A 19,800-nucleotide genomic window follows, 5' to 3' on the forward strand; every position below is an offset into this window, starting at 1 on the left:
GTGCTGCTGGGGAAATTAAGTGCCATCGTGGAAGTCCCCGGGGACGGCACACCTGGAAGTGTGTGCCTAGCTTCCCCCGGACCGGGCCTCATGCAAATTATCTGTGCTGATGCTCATCTGCTTCTCTCCCGCCTCAGCTTTATGCAGATAAGAGTGACCTACGACATCATGTCCGTTCCCGCTTTACAACATGATGACTTGATAGCCACATACATTGTGAAAAGATTACCACGATCACGTTAGTTAAGACCTCCATCACCTCCTGGACTCACACTTACCTGATGTGGCCACAACGCTGGCAATTTACTCCCTTAGCAACTTTCAAATATATAATACCCTACAGTGAACTATAAAGCCAATGTGGGGGCGCCTGGGGGGCTCAGTCGGTTAAGCATCTGCCTTTGGCTCAGGTCATGATCCTGGGATCTTAGGATTGAGCCCCGAGTCGGGCTCCCTGCTCAGTGGGGAGTCTGCTTCTCCCTCTGCCCCTCGCCCTTGCTTCTGCTCTCTCTCAAATAAATAAATAAAATCTTTAAAAAAAAAAAAAAAAGTCAATGCGCTGTCCGTTATAATCTAGATCTTTTTGCTGTTAATTAACCATGAGTATAACCATTACCAAGTCCTGTGACTCCCTTGAGCGGATCGTAGGGTCTGAGGATGGTGTTGGGGAGCCCTGACACCCCATCACAAAGGCGCTGCTCGCATCCGTGGGTAATAGGAAGGCATATCTTGTTACTGTTGCGCGGGACTTCAAAGGTCCTTTCACCCAACAGTAACATGGACACGTTATTCAGGTCTTCCCTATCTATTATGTGATGAAACAAATACTTTATTATTTCTTTTTTTTTTTTAAGATTTTATTTATTTATTTGAGAGAGAGAATGAGAGAGAGAGAGCACATGAGAGGGGGGAGGGTCAGAGGGAGAAGCAGACCCCCTGCTGAGCAGGGAGCCTGATATGGGACCCGATCCCGGGACTCCAGGATCATGACCTGAGCCGAAGGCAGTCGCTTAACCAACTGAGCCACCCAGGCGCCCCTACTTTATTATTTCTAAAGCGAAGGTGATCATTATCTCAAACAAATGCTTGCCTTTACCATAAAGATCCTCTTTTTAAACAGGGACACACATTAGCAATGTAAAAGAGCCACTGCAGTCAAAATATATTTTTAGAGACTCAGCTGAACAATAAGCCCTGAACTTTTGTTTAAATTAAGATAGCTGAACCATTTTAAAATGATTTCCCGAATCTGTGGAAACGCGTCTTGCATAAGAAGGCATTCCACGGTCCTAGGAAACACAGCAGAGCCTACCGGGTCATTTGTCACCTGCTGGGATTACAATGGGCAAAATGGCTTTATCACTTTTGTAGACACAAATTATTCACAAAAATTAAGAGTAGCGCCCTTTTCTGGGTGGCTCAATTGGTTAAGCGGCTGCCTTCAGCTCAGGTCATGATCCCAGAGTCCTGGGATCGAGCCCCACGTCGGGCTCCCTGCTCAGTGGAGAGCCTGCTTCTCCCTCTCCCTCTGCCTGCCTCTCTGCCTACTTGTGCTCTCTCTCTCTCCCTGTCAAATAAATAAATAAAATCTTTAAAAAAAAAAAAAAAAAAGAGTGGCGCCCTTTTCCTGGTTATCTAACCTCCTCACCAGGAGCCAAAAAAAAAAAAATTTTTTTTAAATCAGATGGAAAGTCTGCTACTCCCAATTATTTTATTATCTGCTAGAGAATGCTTTGGCAGACTTCCGCCTTCCCCGAGGGGAAAAAATACCCTGGAAAATCTTAATAAAAATGAGGACTGCATTTTGGTCATTGTTAAAGTCTATTTGAGTTCTGCAGCAAAAGAAATCAAAATATAGCCCAAGAAGATAAAGTGTGAAGAAACAGGATCCCATTAAAACCCCATTTACTAATAAAAACCAGTTGGAAGAAAAACATCCTGGAACTAAATGATGCATCAGTAGTTGTCCACCAGGGGCGACTTCACCCACCAGGCTACATCTGGCAAAGTCCAGAGACATCCTTGGCGGTGACAACAGCTGGGAGGGGGAGGGTTATTGGCATTTAATGCGTGGAGACCACAGGGCTGCTCAAGAGCCTCCTTAATACCAGGCAGCCCCAGAGGATAAAGAATGAGCTGGTCCCGGGTGTCAAGAGTGCTGAGGTTGAGAACCCTTGCCATAATGAATAGGCTGAAAGCCCCTGGGATAACACATGATGTGTGGTCAGTCAGAGTATCTCCAGGGATCAAGACCCTCAAATCTGCCCACAGCTCTTAGGCTGACCACATACGTATTATAGAATCCTTTCAGCTAAAGTTCATAAGGGGGTCTTTTTTTCCTTGCCCCTCCGTTTTATTTTTTCAAGAACCAACAACCCCAAGGTCAAGAGTCACATGCTCCAGGGCGCCTGGGTGGCTCAGTCATTAAGCATCTGCCTTCGGCTCAGGTCACGGTCCCAAGGTCCTGGGATCGAGCCCCACATCGGGCTCCCTGCTCAGCGGGAAGCCTGCTTCTCCCTCTCCCAGTCCCCCTGCTTGTGTTCCCTTTCTCGCTGTGTCTCTGTCAAATAAATAAAATCTTTAAAAAAAGAAAAAAGAGTCAGACACCCCACCAACGGGAGCAAGCCAGGCGCCCCCATAAGGGGGCATCGCAAGAACATTTTAGACTCACTTGAAAAGGAGTGGGGAAGAAGCCATGCACAGACTTTTATATCCCCAGTATGAATGCGGCCTGCCCAGTGTCTACAGCCCCAGTCAAACGCAGAATTTCTTCTCATGATAATTCCCCAGGAAAAGCCAGACAGGTGGGCACGGCATACAATGTCCACCTGAGTTGGGTGAATTCCCAAGGATGCAACACTTCGAACTCTATATGAGACAAGTGCTGTTCACCTTCAGATGACTGTTCATTATTCTTCTGTTGCCAGAAGGCTCACAAGGTTTCTGTGGCCATCCATTTTCAAGTGAGTATGGCTGTTACTCGAATCCATTATACAAAAGAACATCCCCATCGAAGCCTGGGCCCACAAGATGGCTAATGACTTGCAAATTTTAATTAAAACGTCTTCACTGTCTTCGCATTATTGACCTCCCTGTTTCTCTCTCTCACACACACAACACTGCAGATACTGGAAATGCAAAATTGTGTTCTGGGTTTATTTTTTATAATTAGGAAATTATTACGGACTCACGGGAAGCCACAGAAATAGGAGAGTCCTGTGTTACGCTTCATCCAGCCTTGCCCCAGTGGTGACATCTTCTCTCTCTGTACCACAGTATCAAAACCAAGACAACGACTTCTCGTTGACTGGTCGCTAGACAGCAAACCTTCTGACCTGCGTGTCTGTGTGTGCGTGCACACACGCGGGCGTCTAATCCACGTACAATTTTATCCTATGTATCCACATGCCATGATCATCGCCACAGTCCAGACGCAGAGCTTTTCCATGAGCACAGAACTCCCCCAAACTACCCTTCTGTAGTTACAGCCACCCCAACCCTAGCTGCCGTGCCTACGGTCTTATCACTTTAAGTTCAACAGATGGGAGCGTCCAGGATGTAGTGTTTGGAAACTGGTTTGTCCTAGCCAGCACGTTACTCTGGAGACTCATCAGTCTGTGGCACGTATCCAGAGTTCATTCCTTTTTCCTGCCGAGAGGGACCCCAGGGTCTGCGGAGCCGATCAGCCACCGAGGCACATTTGGGGAGTTTCCAATATACGGCCATTACCAATGAAGCTGCTCTTTTCCGTTTCTTTTTTTTTTTTTAAATAACTGGATTTTATCAGACAGCAATTTAACTTACAAATGGCACTGTGTGTGCCAAGGACTTGTCCCTAACGCTATTAAAAAGCCCTTGAATGTAATAACGTCAACATGGAATTCAGATGCTTTCTTCTCTTCCTTCTGAGACCTCAACCTCTGAAATAACCTCTACGTGAAACTTCCAACCTGTAGCACTGTGACTTACCAGTGAAACACACGAACACAGAACGTACCATTTTAGCCCTTTCTGAGTGCTCGGGTCAGTGGCCTTAAGTACGTACATGCTGCTGGGGACACATCTCCGCCATGCCTCTCTAGAACTCTGTCATCTTCCCAAACTCAAACTCCGTCCCCACCCAACACTAAGCCCCCATCCCGCCCTCTGCACCCCCAGTAACCTCTGTCCTACTTCTTGTCTCTATGAATCTGACGACTCCAGGTGCCTCACGACGGCCGATTCGTGCAGCATCTGTCCTTGTGCGTCTGGCTTCTGGCATCAGGCCCTCCAAGTTCATCCACGCTGCAGGTGCGTCAGAACATCCCTCCTTTTGTAAGGCTGCATGGCAGTCCATTGTGGGGGGGGGCACACTTTATCCGTTCATCCGCCCGTGGACACTGGGGTTGTCTCCACTGTGATGTTCTGAAAGAACATTCGACTGCAGCCCTCAAGGCAGACGCGCATCTCTGCAGGAAGGGAGCACCGCTGTCCATGACGTTCTCCTACATCCCTCCCGCTACAACAGCTCACAAATCCGCGACGGTGAGCGGGGACAGACAGGACACTCCATTCGAACTGCTCGCTATCTCTAACCAAGCAGATGTCCTAAAAAAATGCAGCAAGAGGCCAGCAGAAGGGGGACGGTCATTTTTGAAGTAACTGACGGCTCCCCGCTCAGGAGGCAGGGACCAGAGAAGGGTTTCTTCCACTGATGAACTACAATTCCCAGGAACCCTGCTTGAATCCAGGTGGGCTGGCTTTAAAAAGTACCGTTTTGGAGGCACCTTGGTGGCTCGCCGCTGAAGCTTCTGCCTTTGGCTCAGGTGGTGATCTCAGGGTCCTGGCATCGAGTCCTATAGCGGGCTCCCTGCTCAGTGGGGAGTCTGCTTCTCCCTCTCCCTTTGCCACTCCCCCTGCTTGTGCTCTCTCTCTCTCTCTCTCTCAAATAAAATCTTTAATAAAATAAAAAGTACAGTTTTAAAGGCCCCAGGTCACCTGGTACTGTTTCTGAGGGGACCTCTGTGCCCTTGTACTATTTCTGAGGAAAGAGCTGGGCACCTGCTGTGGGTGCCCTCCCCAGAAAAGAGGAAACCCACCCCCCTCAGCCCTGTCCCCACCCCTACAGGGACCTCGGCTAGTTCACCCAGCACAGCCTGGCTCTCTCTCTTATCCAAACAGGCTTCTTTCCCCACTGGCCCCAGGAAGCGGCTGTGCACACATGTGTGATTTTGAAACTGCTCCGTAATCTTTCCAGAAAGTAAAAGCTCTCTGTGTGTTTAGAACAGAGCCACCGTATTTACCTTTGTGCTGGGGCATGCTGTGGAGACAAAATGCCGCCGAAGCCTCACTTGCTCTGCTCTTACATCCTAACCACGCCGACCTCATTCACACTGGGGCATCGCAGGGCACGAAACAGGGTGCTTGGCACCTGGCAAGGAAATCTTTACCATTTGTCTTGGCCTAGAAGCTCCACGAAATGAATGAGAAATGGCACCTAGGTTCTGCTGTAAGCCTTGAAAGGCTGAGCACATGTTTCACTTTCCTCCTTGGATGATACATAATCTAGAACTATCCAAGGACGATACATAATACAGAACTATGTGTGCATTATATAAATCCAAGGAAACATGCCTAATTCTATGTAGCTGGTCAACACACGTGTAGATACAGCTCTTCAGGAAAACAGAACCCGTCTAAGATGTAGATTTTCATTCAGGAAACTGCCAATGCTCCTCTGTGAATAATGTATGCACTGTGATGTTAATGGGAGCAACAAATATGCAAAATAAATCGTCCTCTCAAGGACAAATCATGACAAATCAGAAAGGAAGTTCGCTGTATAAGGAGTTTTCAATCATACCTGAAACCTTTCCCAATGAAGAAAGAAGTTCATCATCCAGGTGATTTGTGAGATAGGATAAATCCGTTTTTACCATCGCCCGTAACGGTAAGCTCTTTTTAGTACCTGAAATGTTTGAAACGACAGCCCTCGGGGCCGCACTGCGGGGTAACACACCGGCAACCTGACAAAACAATTTCTCACTTGTGTTTTCTTTTTCGCCAGCAGAACCACCAACGATCGTGGAGCCGTTTTATGAAGCGTCTGCCTCTTCTAAGTGGGCTGAGGATGTCAGTCCCAAAACGCGAGGTGGGGAGACACTTGAGTACCGTGGGCGTGCGAGCAAGGCAGTGTGCAGACTTTCAGTAGCCGCCCTACGTAGGGCCCGGTCTGCAGGAATCGTGTTTTCTGCCCGAAGCCCGCCCAGATGGACGTACGGCCGGTCCTGGCGCCCAGATGGACGTACGGCCGGTCCTGGCGCCCAGATGGATGTACGGCCGGTCCTCACAGCCCAGATGGACGTACGGCCGGTCCTGGCGCCCAGTCGTCTCCCCGCGCTGCGGAGCGGTCTACTTTCACGTCTGCGGTGGCGCTGCCGAGGGAGGAGACTGCATGCATCTGCGGATGGATGCTCCCTCACTCAGCAGATCTGGGTGAAAGTCCCTGGCGGAAACCACAACCCCGCACAGGTTCAAGAAGGCTAATTTTAAACCCACAGAGGAAGCGTAAAGCGTCATGGGTATGCTGCAGATCCGTCTGCCGGGCTGACATCCTTTTACCTACTTTCCAATTACACCCTATGGAGCATAATTTGGGCCCACGGGCACAAATCAGCGCCGCCAACAGCGTCTACAAAACCACTGCTGTATCTCAAGTGCCTTGCTGCCCAGTGACACTGAAAAGGATGCTGAAAGCCACTGAAAGAGGCTTCTGATAACCTTCAACCCACACTTACCACACGAGCCAGCAATCCCACGCCTACATGCTTACCCCAGAGCAACGAAAACCTATGTTCCCACAAAAACACCATACACAGATGTTTCTAGTAGCTTTACTCGTGATCGTCAAAACCTGGAAACAAGTCAAATGCTCTTTAACAGGAGAATGGACAAGCCAACTGCTATACGTGTTCTTAAAACGGAATACGACTTGGCAACAAAGAGCCGACGGCCGACGCATTCCGGCAGCGCGACTGATTCTCCGGCGCAGGATGCTGAGAAGAGCAGCCAGACTCCGGAGGCTGCACGCTGCCCGAGTCCACGGAGACAACCCTCTTGCAGAGGCAGGAGGCCGGGGACGGGACACAGAGTGCGGCTTGCCAGGGGCTGTGCGGGGGAGAGGGTCTGATTACAAAGGGGCCAGGGGAGTTTCTGGGGTGATGGGCTTTTCTCCTATCATCTCGATGGTAACTGGTGCTTACAGGACTAGACACATTTGGCAAAAACTGTCAACCCATACTCTACAAAGGATGAATTTTACCGCATGAAAATTATACCCTCATTTAAAAGCACAGATGCAACCCATGAAGGTTGAGACTGCCGACCGAGACCATGGAAAGAGAGTCTGGTCAATTTAACTGCTGTGGAAAATCTGGCTCCAAACCCCCGGCCCGTCTCTCCGCTTTAGACTCAACTGTGACACTGACCCAGCTCCACGGACCATCCTTCCATCCAGCCAGCAGGAAGCTGGCCCTGCGGACGCAACGTAACACAGACACTCCCTCTTCTAACAAATCCCCCCCAAACCCGTGCATTTCGGCTCTTTCACCAGCCAGGGTCTGGGCAACTCCAGGCGGCCAGCCTCCCTGCTTGTGTGAAGGGCCACCCTCCGGCAATGCTTCGTGTCCACTGACCCCCTTTCCCAATTGGGTCTGGGAGAAACTGTCTCCTTTATAACTTGGGATTTGGGGATGAAGCCCCAGAGGAAGCAGACTCACAGCGACTCGCGTACTGACGTTTCCCGCTCTTCATACGGACTTGGAATAGGCGTCAGCTGCCCACGCGACATTCAGAAAAAAGCAGGGGCACACGACTCGCGACGCACCCAGTCTTCGGAGGACCTGCTCACACCAGCCTATGCAGGCTGAAACCCATTCCTCCGCCTTGTTCCCTTGCTTCCACCAACCCTGGATGGTGAGGCGAGCTGAGGGCGGGGCGGAGGAGCCCTCAATCCGCTGCTTTACAAATGGCGCAGCCCGCAACAGTGGCCACGCGACGCACCCCCGTAAGGCGGAGGCCAGCGAAGTCCTAGCCCTCAAAGCCGCACTGCCACAGTTCCGGCCCAAGCCAACCGGGCCACTCTGGTGCTGGAGCCCGCAATTCCAGCTTCTTCCTGCCTCACCGGCAAGCCTCGCTCACTTGTTCCTCACTGCACGCCAGCAGGTGGGCTGGAACTTTCTGGGGCTGTCCCCGACCGGCGAGGCAAAGAGCACAGGGACCAGAGAACCAGCTGTCTACCTCACGCAAGGCCATCCCCGGCCCACCGCCCCCTCCCCCCCTCCTCCGAACCCATCTTCCTCCACACGAGGCATTGGGATGGGGCCTGCTGCACAAGCCTTGCCAAGAGAGAACCTCCTGGGGCCTTCTGGCAGAGAAAGCCGGATTGGGAGGCGTTGAGGAATGAGTCACACCTATGGGAACATGGGCTTATTTTTGATGAGTGGCTGTAGGTGCGCGGGGGAGAGCAGAGATGCTTGAAGGGGAGGCACGATCAAGGGACGCATTTTCTACGTGCCAGCCCCCCCCCCCCCCGGAGCTAGAAAGGAGACACCCATAGGCTGAGAAAAAGATCTTTGCCCTGGGTAGACGCTCAAGAAATACGTGCCAAACCGAAACTTGAGGATTTGAGAAAAATATGAAAAACGACCCCAAAAGGACCTCTTGTATTTCTTCTCCGCCTGCATTTGAACACACCCTTGTGGGGGAATCCAGGACTCACATGGTCCTTAGAGGAAAGCACAGGCATGGCTTTCTGGAAGACGCACACCACATGTGTATGTAAGGACTCGGACAGGCAGGACAGGAGCTCACAGATACAAAATCCACAGGGCTGAAATCCTATCCTCCTGGCCCCCGACTCCCCTCCTCAGCTGCCTGGTGACAGAGGCTTTATCAACAAACACGAGAAAAGGAAGTGTGGCCTTTCTGGGGGAGGGACGGTTTCCATGTTTATTCAAAGAGGCCAGTGGCCTCCCCAGGGACCAGCCAACCGAGCACCCTCGCTCCAGGCTACCCAGGCTAGGCACAAGGTTTCCACATCACGTATTCATCCTGAGGTTCAGCTTGTGATTTCTTCACACATTCTGTGTTTTTGCCTCCATCCTATCTTTGTGCAGAAGGATGCTCACAGAAAGGAATCTTGAATTCAATGCTCAAAGTCCAAAGGACAGCACCCATGCTCGAGGTGGGCGGTTCCCCAACTTCCCGGGGTGAGTAAGGTATGAGAGCCATGCTGACTCCCCAGATCCACAGGGCTGAGGTCATACGCATTTTATCAATTTCTTTTATACTACGTTGGGCAACAGCCGATCCAAATGATCTAATATATATGGAGAAAGAATGTGCACTTCCCATGAAAAATGCTAGCTGGGGTCCCCAGGGACAGAGATCCAGGACTAGATGGGGAGACGTGTCTGTTTATAACACACCACGTGTCCAGTGTTCTTCATTACTTTTGCCCAGGATAGCCATTTCCCTTTCTTTTTTTTTTTTTTTTTTGCAGGAGAGGAGAGGCTCTGGTGGGGCAACGAACTTGTTCAAGGGTCAGAGCCTGAGCCATGTGGTCTGGATGTAACACCCGCCCAGCTCAGCCTTCCTGGCTGACTCTGGAACAGCCCGGACCCAGGGCCTGACAAGCTAGTTTCCCGTCATACTTGTCCACGTGTCTTTGGAAGACAGAGGCCCAGGAACTGGTTTCCTTTTTGAAAAATCAAGTTGCAGAACATGAGCGATATGATACCAAGTGTATAAAGTTTAAAAACGCACAGGGCCAACTGTTATGGGTTGAACTGTATCCTTCCCCAAATTCCTAAGTTGAAGTCCTAGGCCCCCTGGTACAGCTCAGAAAGTGACTTCATTTGGAAACAGGGTCACTGCAGATGTAATGCATTTAGATGAGGTTATACTGGAGTCCGGTGAGGCCCTAAATCAGGAGGGCTATTTCCAAAAGGAAAGGATCCTAAAAGGAAGAGCTACAAGAAGGAGCAATGTGACAAATTCGGACAGAGGCAGAGGTAGGTGGGGAGAAGGCCATGTGATGATGAAGGTTGACCTGGGCGTGATGCCTCGACAAGCCGAGGAGCATCAACGATGGTGGGCAACCCACCAGGAGCCAGCAGACAGGCATGGAACAGACCCCCTCAGGGCCTCGGAAGCAACCCCCACCACCCACACCTTGTACTTGGATTTGGGTCCTCCAGACGGTGAGACAATGTATTTCTGTTCGAACTGCCCCGGACTGTGGTACTTTGTTACAGCAGCCGTTCCGAACTAATACCGCAGGATCCACACTGCTTAGGAAGACACCGTGTGCACAGTAAGTGCATGGGGACAACAAACACCAAACTGGGGGCGGGGGGGCAGCTAGCACTGAAAAGAGAGAGGGGAAGGCACTGCAGAGTTGAACACAGGCACCCCTCGGGCCTGGAACTGGTGTAGTTCTTAACTTGGGCGGGTAGGTGGTAACAACCGTGTTTTTCATAAATGTCATTTTGTACGTCTCAAATGAAGTATTTTAAAGTTTTAAAAGTTTAAAGACAATATTTGCTTTAGAAATTAAAAATCTAGGGGCGCCTGGGTGGCTCAGTTGGTTAAGCGACTGCCTTCGGCTCAGGTCATGATCCTGGAGTCCCGGGATCGAGTCCCGCGTCGGGCTCCCTGCTCAGCAGGGAGTCTGCTTCTCCCTCTGACCCTCCTCCCTCTCATGCTCTCTGTCTTTCATTCTCTCTCTCTCAAATAAATAAATAAAATCTTTAAAAAAAAAAAGAAATTAAAAATCTAATAACATTAATTTAAAAAGAATTCAGAGTCTTGAGCATTTAAGAAAGCACCTACAAGCAAGCCACTAAATTGAGTGGAGGCTGCGCTGTGGGGGGCAGCTGCCACATTGTCTAATGCACAAATCCAGGCCTGGAGGCATCCAAGGATGCCTCAGAGGGCTGTCTTTGTACTGTGACAAAGCCCGGCCAGCCCCCGGGGCTCAGGCTCTCGCCAGCCCCCTTCCCTGCCCCCTGCCGGACACCAGCTGCTGTTCACAAGCTGCATCCTGTTCACAGGGAGCACACAGCCAGCCTGTTCCCTGCGTATCGGAAAGTAATGGCTTGGTCATAATCAGAAGTGTCGGGAGAAATCAGAACTATTCGTAGGTTTTGGGAAATTGCCAAGGGCCCGTGGTGGGGTGTGGTTGAGGAGCTCAAACGATCAGTGGTCTTAAGGCTGAGAGGTTCACATATACACACACCATGAAGACACCAGCCCATCCATTAATGCCCCTTTCCAGGTCTACCCCAACTGCTCTTGACCGTAACTGCAATCTGATCTCATCTGGGCAGAAAGATCATGGGAAGAAAGAACACACGCCCCAACCCACCCCAGGAGCAGGGCAGCCCCAGAACTTTCTCTCCCTCAACTCTCTTAACAAGAACGTCAGTTGCTCTTCTTCTTCCCTAGTCTGGTTTCTCAGTCAATGGTGGATGGTCCTGCACGTGGCATATTGCAGGTGAGTTTCCTACTGACAGAAACCCACGCCCCTTACCTGACTCCTGGAGATAGCGATACACCAGGAAGTTCACCTCGTCACTGGTTATGCTCATCTTAGCCTCACCTCGCAGCGATGAGGTCCGTACGATGCGGGAGCCACCCTCTGTGAGACGACAAGAAAAAGTGGGAAGAGAGTTTTGAAACACTGCCTGTATTTTTGTCCCGGCATTCTTTTTTGAGACTGAAAATACCATACCCATGATGGGATAACCATGAAGGTAACTGTAATTTCATAATGACATACACACACACACACACACATCCAGGAGAAAGGTTTCAAAAAAATAAAAAGAGGAAAAGGCGTTGGTGTATTTAATAACGCTGGGATAGGGTCAGGAATAAACCAACCAATGATACGTGTGCACTGTGAGCACAACATATTTGATAACGAGCAGGAACGGAATCCTGAAGTGCACTCTGACGGGCTTGGGTGGATAAGACACTAAGCACTTTTCTAGACAGACAGAGAAGATTCATGAGTAGACCAGAAATCATGTCAACACCCCTAGGGCAGATGACCACATGGACCAGATTGCACCTGTTGTTCTAGAAAAAGATTAATCGCAGTACCTTTCATTCCAAGTTTAAGGGATAAACGCAATGGTCACTCTACCCATAGGCGGTAGGCAGCACTGAGAAGGAAAACACACATGAGTGAGGAGTGAAGTGTGCATGTCACATCATTTCTATAAAGAAGCCAGGTCTCAGGAAGATGGAGCACGGACACAGAGCAACCAAAAAAAGGGAATCTGATTTTCTCCACAATGATCCCAGCTGGCATATGAGCAAGCAAGCCCAGAGAGGAGAGAGAAGTCAATCAAGCAGCAGAACTCTTCTTACACACCAACAAACTAGAATGCACACATCAACAACAGCACTCACTCCAAAAAGAGCCAAAGCCAAGAAAGGCCATGACACCTTTCAGTGAGGTCACCAACCCCAAACATTTTTGGCTGTTGGGGAACTGTCTTCAGAGTCCGCACCATACATTTTCAGGCATTTTTACTGGTGGCAAAACTTTTATCATTAAATGAGAATTAACTTTTTGTTTATTGAGAATAATTAAATAAAGAAGTAGACCTTCAAGGATTCACACTCAAGGCAGTTGTAAGGGACACACCCAGTGAGCCCCACCCTGCTAAGATCCCCTCCCCAAGTGTGCACAGGACCTGTGACTCACTTCTACCCCACGGAATACATCAAAGGACAGGGATGTCACTCTCCTCCTTAGGTTATGTCCTAGGGCAAGGGTGAACAGATGTCCTTCTCCTAATTATTATATAAGACTCTTAGTGGCCTAGAGAGAGACACTCTCCTGCTGGCCTCGAAGATAAAGGCTGTCATCATGAGAACTGCCCATGGAACTGGGGACAGCCCACAGGAAGCTTTGCACCTCAGTCCTACGACCACAAGGAATTGAAATTCTGCCCAGAACACGAGCTTGGAAGACAACGTCCTCCCCTCCGCCCGAGCTCCAAAGGCGGATGCAGCCCAGTGACCACCTTATCTGCAGCCTTGTGAGGCCCTTAGCAGGGAACCCAGCAAAGGCGTGCCTGGACTCGGGATCCAGACATACTGCCAGATGAGAAAGGTGTTGTTTCCAGCTACTGGGGAAATTTGTGGTCATCATTAGGCTGCAATGGAGAACCAGTACACTGCCTCTTGAGTCATTCCAATTCTCACTTTAGTTACCAGAATTTTGCCACTCAAAAAGGCTTATCTTCTTTAGTTACTTTGGTGATATTCTGTACTTTCGTATATACTGAAAAGAAAACCTGACAGTCAAAATACAGATCTGTCCTGAGGTTTATTTGCGTCCTGGGGAATTCACTCGTAAGACAGTGTTAGGAAAATATTAGAGACGAAATAAAAAGCTATGAAATCAGAGCATAACCAAATGGGGGGGGGGAACCATTACTGAAGGGAGAGAAAATAAACAATAACAAAAACGTGCACCACAGAATGCTAACGCTGAACAGACTTTTGGTGCCGTCATGTGCGGCAGTAACGACCAGTCAGTTACAAGGCCGAATTCACGCTGTTGTGAATGGTCGGGCCGTGGGAAGGTCATAGGTCATGAGGGTGGAGCCCGCGTGAATGGGATTAGCGGCCCTTTAAAAGAGACCCCCAGAGAGCTCTCGGTCTTTCTGCCAAGTGAAGACACAAGGAGCACATGCCCATCTAGGGAACAGGACGTGGAGCCTCACCAGATACCAAACCGGCCAGAGCCTTGGTCTCAGACTTCCAGCCTCCAGAGCCGCAAGAAGGACACGTCTGTGGGTGAAGCTGTCCCATCTGCACCACGTTGTCACCACAGTCTGAAATGCCTCAGACCCCACCCTCGCTCCATTCTCTTTTATTCTGTCACGCTGGGTGCTCAGAAAGAAGTGAAATCTAACAGGCTCTTAGCGTCGGTGCTTCTGACATTTGGGGCCAGATGATCCTCTCTTCTGGGGCCGTCCTGGGCCCTGGAGGATGCTGAGCAGCCTCCCTGGCCTCTATCTACTAGAGGCCAGCACAACCTCGCCCACCCCCTAGAGTTATGATGATCAGACACGTCTCCAGACGTTGCCAAATGTTCCAAATTGCAAAACTGCTGCTGGTTTTCTCTGGAGAAGAAAAATCAGCATTTTGTGTTTGACGGGAACCACATTTACGAAGATGCAGGGAAATGCGGGGTCGGCTCACAGCTGTTGCTGAATGACACAGCCATGTAACTAAAAGTCATCCTTGAAAATGCACCGTAAGAGCCGGGCTTTTTCAGATAGCCTATGTAAAATCTTTCTAGAAGATTATCAGGAGTTTCATCAGAAAATAAAATACGGATTTCTTCTTTCAGCATCCAGATCTTTTCTGTTTTCTAAGGAGAAAATGTCCCAGCACCCCCAAGAGCCACGTTCTCATTCGCCACCCAAAAGTGTCTGTAATAAATACAGGTGTCTGCACATGGGTTCACACAGGACACTGGAGCAGGAGACTATCCCATCCTCGAGACACCAAGGACTGTGGGCCATTTTTGTTAGTCTGGCGCTCCTCTTTTTCTTCATGCACCATCTTTTTTTCCAACTAGGAAAACTTCTGCTTCAGGTCGGGCTCTCCTGCTTTCTGATCATGGATTGAATTTCTCTCTAAATTTTTAAGTTAGGATAAGCTTTTCCCAATACAGTGTTAACTTTTTAAAGGCTTTTTCACTTGTAAGCAGCAGAGAAAAGACAACAGAAAGCAGCCTTGGCCTGCAAGAGAGCCAAGTGAAATGTCATCTGGTCAACAAGACTTGTCCTCTGTCCCCGACTGTTCTACGTCAACTTCATAGTTTAATTTTTGAAAACACAGTAATTGGATCACACCTCCCCCACAACTGAACAACTTCTTAACTAGGTTTTAAATGACTATTTCTTTTAAAATCTAATTCCAGGGGCGCCTGGGTGGCTGAGTCAGTGAAGCGTCCGACTCTTGATTTTGCTCCCGTCTTGATCTCAGCGTAGTGAGATCGAGCCCCACGTCCGGCTCATGCTCAGCACGGAGTCTGCTGGAGATTCTTTCTGCCCTTGGCCCCTCCTCATGCACACATGCCCATGAATGCTCTCTCTCAAATAAATAAATGAATCTTTTAGAAAAATAATAAAGGGGCACCTGGATGGCTCAGTCGGTGAAGCGTCTGCCTTCAGCTCAGGTCATGATCCCGAGGTCCTGGGATGGAGCCCCACATCGGACTCCCTGCTCGGTGGGGAGTCTGCTTCTCCCTCTCTCCCCTGCTTGTGCTCTCTCTCTCTCTCTCAAATAAATAAAATCTTTAAAAATAAATAAAATAAAAATACAACCTAACTCCAAAAAAAAAAAAAAAAAGGATTTACAGTAACCGTTGAAGTACAACGTACATACATATTTTTAGACTATTTCAATACAGACACAAGAACATTCTTTGAACTGACCATAAATCTAACAGCAGTAATTCAATCCACTTCAACTCTTTGGGTCTGTTTGTTTGTTTTTTTTAAAGATTTTATTTATTTATTTGAGCGAGAGAGCGCGCAAGCAGATGAGAGGGGCAGAGGGAGAAGCAGACTCCCCGCTAAGCAGCAAGCCCAACACAGGGCTCGATCCCAGGACCCTGGGATCATGACCTGAACCGAAGGCAGACGCTTAACCGACTGAGCCACCCAGGTGCCCCTCAACTCATGGGGTTTGATCACACTGCAATCAAGAGAAACCAACAATTAACGGGGTGTATAGTTGCATACGTCTAAGCAATGTGCTCGAAAGTGGTGGTGGTGGTTCTGATGGGTCCACTTTACTCTGACACCAATGGGTAAAATGGCTGATCTCCACTTGGCAAAAGTTACTGTTCAGACCAACCTCAGCAACGTCCCCTCATAAGCGTGGGAAGTGAAGTGACCTCTCCCGTTTCGTCCTAGAGCAGACGGAAATTTCACAGACGGATGTGAGAATGACATGCTGCATTTCCACGCAGGGTTCTGCTGTGCACTTTCACGTGAGGACATGCACTGATGTTCGTGGCGTTCAAGGTCTCCTAGTGTAGCAGCGACCAAGCGGGGGGTCGGGCGGCCCCACACAGCGTGTGCGGTTTGGGCGTCAGCAAGGACACTCCGCCTCTCCGGTCAGCTTCCGAGGCTGTCCACCAGCGAAGACGGAAGGAAGGTGCCCCCGTCCTCCTCTTTACTGTGGATAACCGGTCGTGAGCAACCCCGGCAGCAGGAGGGGTTTTAACTGTAGAGTTAAAGCTTCCCAAGCCCCCCACTCCTGCCTGTGCTTAAAGATGAAACAGCTCTTACTGATGGAAAAGAAAAAGTCAGGCAAGGCTGTGACTCCCTGAGCATGAGCGGCTCTACGTCTGTGCAAGTTCTCCTCGGGGACGGGACAGCCAAGGTTCTCTACATCAGACAAAAAAAGTCAAATTTACAGGAAGGGCTCAGCTCCATCTCTCGCTCTTTGGTTTTTAATGCGGACAACAGAACCCCTAATTTACTACCATAACCCCTACACTGTACAATTCATTAAGGACACTGACACTGTTGTGCAACTATCCCCACCGTTCATTACCAGAACCTTCTCATCTTCCCTAACTGAAACTCCATTAAACACAAACTCCCCATTTCTCCCCTGCCCCCCGGTCCCCGGCACCCACTCTTCGGTCTACTTTTCGTCTCTATGAATTGGGACTCCTCCAGGGAACTCCTCAGTCTGATTTTTAACTTACACGCTTCATGTCAAGAAAACGGAACCATCTGAAACGACCAGTGGTTTGATTTTCAGGGGAAGCCACAGCGTACCGAGGACAGAGGACACTTCTCTTGGGGCCTCATGACCCCATCGTGCCCCTTTCCAGAAGGATGCATCCCTGCGGATGCTCTGCAAAGCCACTCAGCAACCGCCCCCGTCCGATGAGGTTCTGGTCTTCACACTCACGAGGCTGACGCATTGTGGCCCGTGTTGGCCCGTCCCTGTTGTGAAGGCCTTTCTCACCACTCGATACCTCAGCCAAAATAACAACGCTGCAAGAACGAGTGAGTCCCCTCACTTCACCTCACCCTGCTTCCCCTCCGTTAGAGACTCACACTGAAAATGAGAACACAGGTCAGGCCCACGGAACACGGGGCGGCTGGTCTGTTTAGAGGCGCCGTAAGGCTGCCAAGGCCACCACAGCTCTAACTCTGGCTGGTGCTTGATTATCAGCACCGTGTATTAGTTCCAGCAAACTCCTCCTAGGAAAGAAAGCCGTGTGAAGAGCATGAGAGGCCTTCACACGGAAAAGCAGCAGCTCCTTCACGTCAGATAAGCATCACCGGATCCTATCCCCATATTTACTGAAATCCTACTGCTAATAAAAACAGACATACGTGCTTTGTCCGGCATTTTCTGTGCTCAAGGAAAATGAGGAATGAGTGGGTAATGGAGAAATTACCGAGTATCTACTATATTCAAGGCACAGGGTTTTGGCAATACCAGCAATTAAACACATTCATACACACACGGGCACTCACACTCACTCACACACACCTCTTCCTTTAAGCTTAGTAAGACCTCTATGCAAATAATGAAAGGCTCCAATAGTTAAGCCCCCATAAGCCCCACAAAGTATTACGGGGGCGGCCGAGTTCCCAGGAGGGAAGCTTTGGAAGAGGGGAGGGTAAATTCCTGCTGATGAAGACAGCATCTGGGGAGGAAGATGGGAACGGCAAGGCAGTACAGGAACCGTGGTGGTGGTGGGGGTGGGCGCTGCTGTGTAAGAACAGTTCTGACCTTGTATGATGTACCGAACGCTCCCCAGGACCCAGGGCAGGAAAAACGCCGTCTGTGCTAAGGTTTGATGTGAAACGCCATTAATGTCTATCATGTGGGGACGAGGCTGGCTTGTGTCCTCTCTTCACTCTGGAAGAACAATTTTAGCGGGCACATGCCCGTGCTGCCCGCAATAAAGTCAGGGTACAAGATTTTTTTTTTTTTAAAGATTTTATTTATTTATTTGACAGAGAGAGAGTTAGTGAGATCAGGAACAGAAGCAGGGGGAGTGGGAGAGGGAGAAGCAGGCTTCCCGCTGAGCAGGGAGCCCGATGTGGGGCTCGATCCCAGGGCCCTGGGATCATGACCTGAGCCGAAGGCAGATGCTTAACGGCTTAGCCACCCAGGCGCCCCTAAAGTCAGGGTACAAATGTGTGGGATTCGGGGCACCTGGGGGCTCAGAAGCCAGACAGCCTGTTTTCTCATCATATCGCCATCCCTTCCTAGCTCCAGATCGACGGGCAGGTTACGTGACTCAGTTTCTCATCTCCAAACGGAGGGTAACGAAAGCCCCTACGCCTGGGAGAGGCTGGGAGGGCTAAACGCTTCAACAGAAGTTCTCAGAGCAGGCCCCCACGCACAGCAGAGATCCACGACTTGCTAGCTATTCCTCGTATTCAGCCAACAGTGCACATCCCTCCAAAGAGCGACTGAAGGGGGCCTTCTGGAGGCATCGGCGGGACACTCCACCCTCAGCAAATGGGCTCGGAGCCCGTCCCCGGTGGTCTGCAAACACGCAAGCGGCACAAATCAAACCCGTCACAGCAAGCACCATGCGCAGACGCCGCGTCCGGCTGGGGACACAGTGCACGTTTCAACCCCGAGCTGGTTTCCAGAACGGCATCCGTGCCCAGCTCCAGCTCTGAGAACTCCAACGGGTGCTTTCCAACCTCTCCAGTTCCAGGATAAAAGAGAGTTCTCTCGGCACTGGGACACCCTCCTCGGCCTCCAACAGAAGGGGAACAACAACAAAAAACAAAAAACCGGACGGCTCTGGTTTCTTAAGGAGTGCACTCGGGTGCATTTTCTTGCCTGACCCAGGGGCCATCTGAGACACCTTCCATCAGGCTGATCTGAGGCCTTCAGTGCGCGGAAAGGGGAGAAGCGTCCCCCCCACCCCCCGCGAGCGAAGGCCACGACACCCCCTCCTGGAGCTGCCTGAAGACGAGGGGGCAGCGCACCCAGGGCTGACGGCGTGTACGCAGTGGACGCGCTGAACAGAAGCGTTCCAGCACACTTGGTCACTTGGGGTTGAAGCCGTGGAGAAACGGAAGGAGAGTTATTTATAGTATTGCTTTTTTCGACTGCATCTCAAGGTGGCAGAAACTCCTATTTATCACGGTTCCCTTCCCAAATTAGTGCAAAGTTCAGTCGCAAGAGAAATGTTGGTGAAGGGTTTCATTTTACTTAGCACATACTTACCCGGTTTTCTAGGCTAGCATTCTCCCTGAAGAGAGGGGATCGCCCCAAAACAACAGAGTCCGAATGGCCACTTCATTATCTTAAACGTAATAACCCCAAGAGACCTACTTGGGAGTTGGCGCGAAACGGAAAGGCAGAAAGGGCCAGCGTCCTGCCAGCAGGAGGGGGCCTTGTCCCGAAATAGTGAGCAAGGTCTACGCGGATTAAAGGAGGAAAATAGTGCGAATCCAGTATCATTAGACGGGAGAAGTTTCTCTTCTAACAATCTGCCCCACTGTGAAACATTTTCCTAAACTCTCTTAAAGCACCCTTTTCCTCCAGGGATGGAAGAAAGTTTGTCTCATTTCTCGTCCCTCCTAGCCTGTTGGTGTTGACACTGGAAGAATCCATGGCTTAAAGTAATCTTCTGGAAAAGGCTCAGCTCTCCATGCAGCCTGAGGACCGACAGCCAGAGTGCTGGAAAATCTGCTCGAAATGACCTCATCCTAACAAAAGGCACTT

At 50.0% G+C, this 19,800-nt stretch overlaps 1 protein-coding gene across 1 annotated transcript in view; it reads right to left on the reverse strand.

Moving 5' to 3' along the window:
• TBL1X (transducin beta like 1 X-linked) overlaps positions 1-19,800 on the reverse strand; it is a 213,653-nt gene that overhangs the window by 39,607 nt on the left and 154,246 nt on the right. The window contains exon 4 of the mRNA XM_021691209.2: positions 11,573-11,680. Within this exon, the coding sequence (XP_021546884.1) occupies positions 11,573-11,630 (58 nt within the window). The 5' untranslated portion in view covers positions 11,631-11,680. The remainder of the gene's footprint in view (positions 1-11,572; positions 11,681-19,800) is intronic.

The sequence above is a fragment of the Neomonachus schauinslandi genome, chromosome X (assembly GCF_002201575.2).
Source record: "Neomonachus schauinslandi chromosome X, ASM220157v2, whole genome shotgun sequence".
Lineage (NCBI taxonomy): Eukaryota > Metazoa > Chordata > Mammalia > Carnivora > Phocidae > Neomonachus > Neomonachus schauinslandi.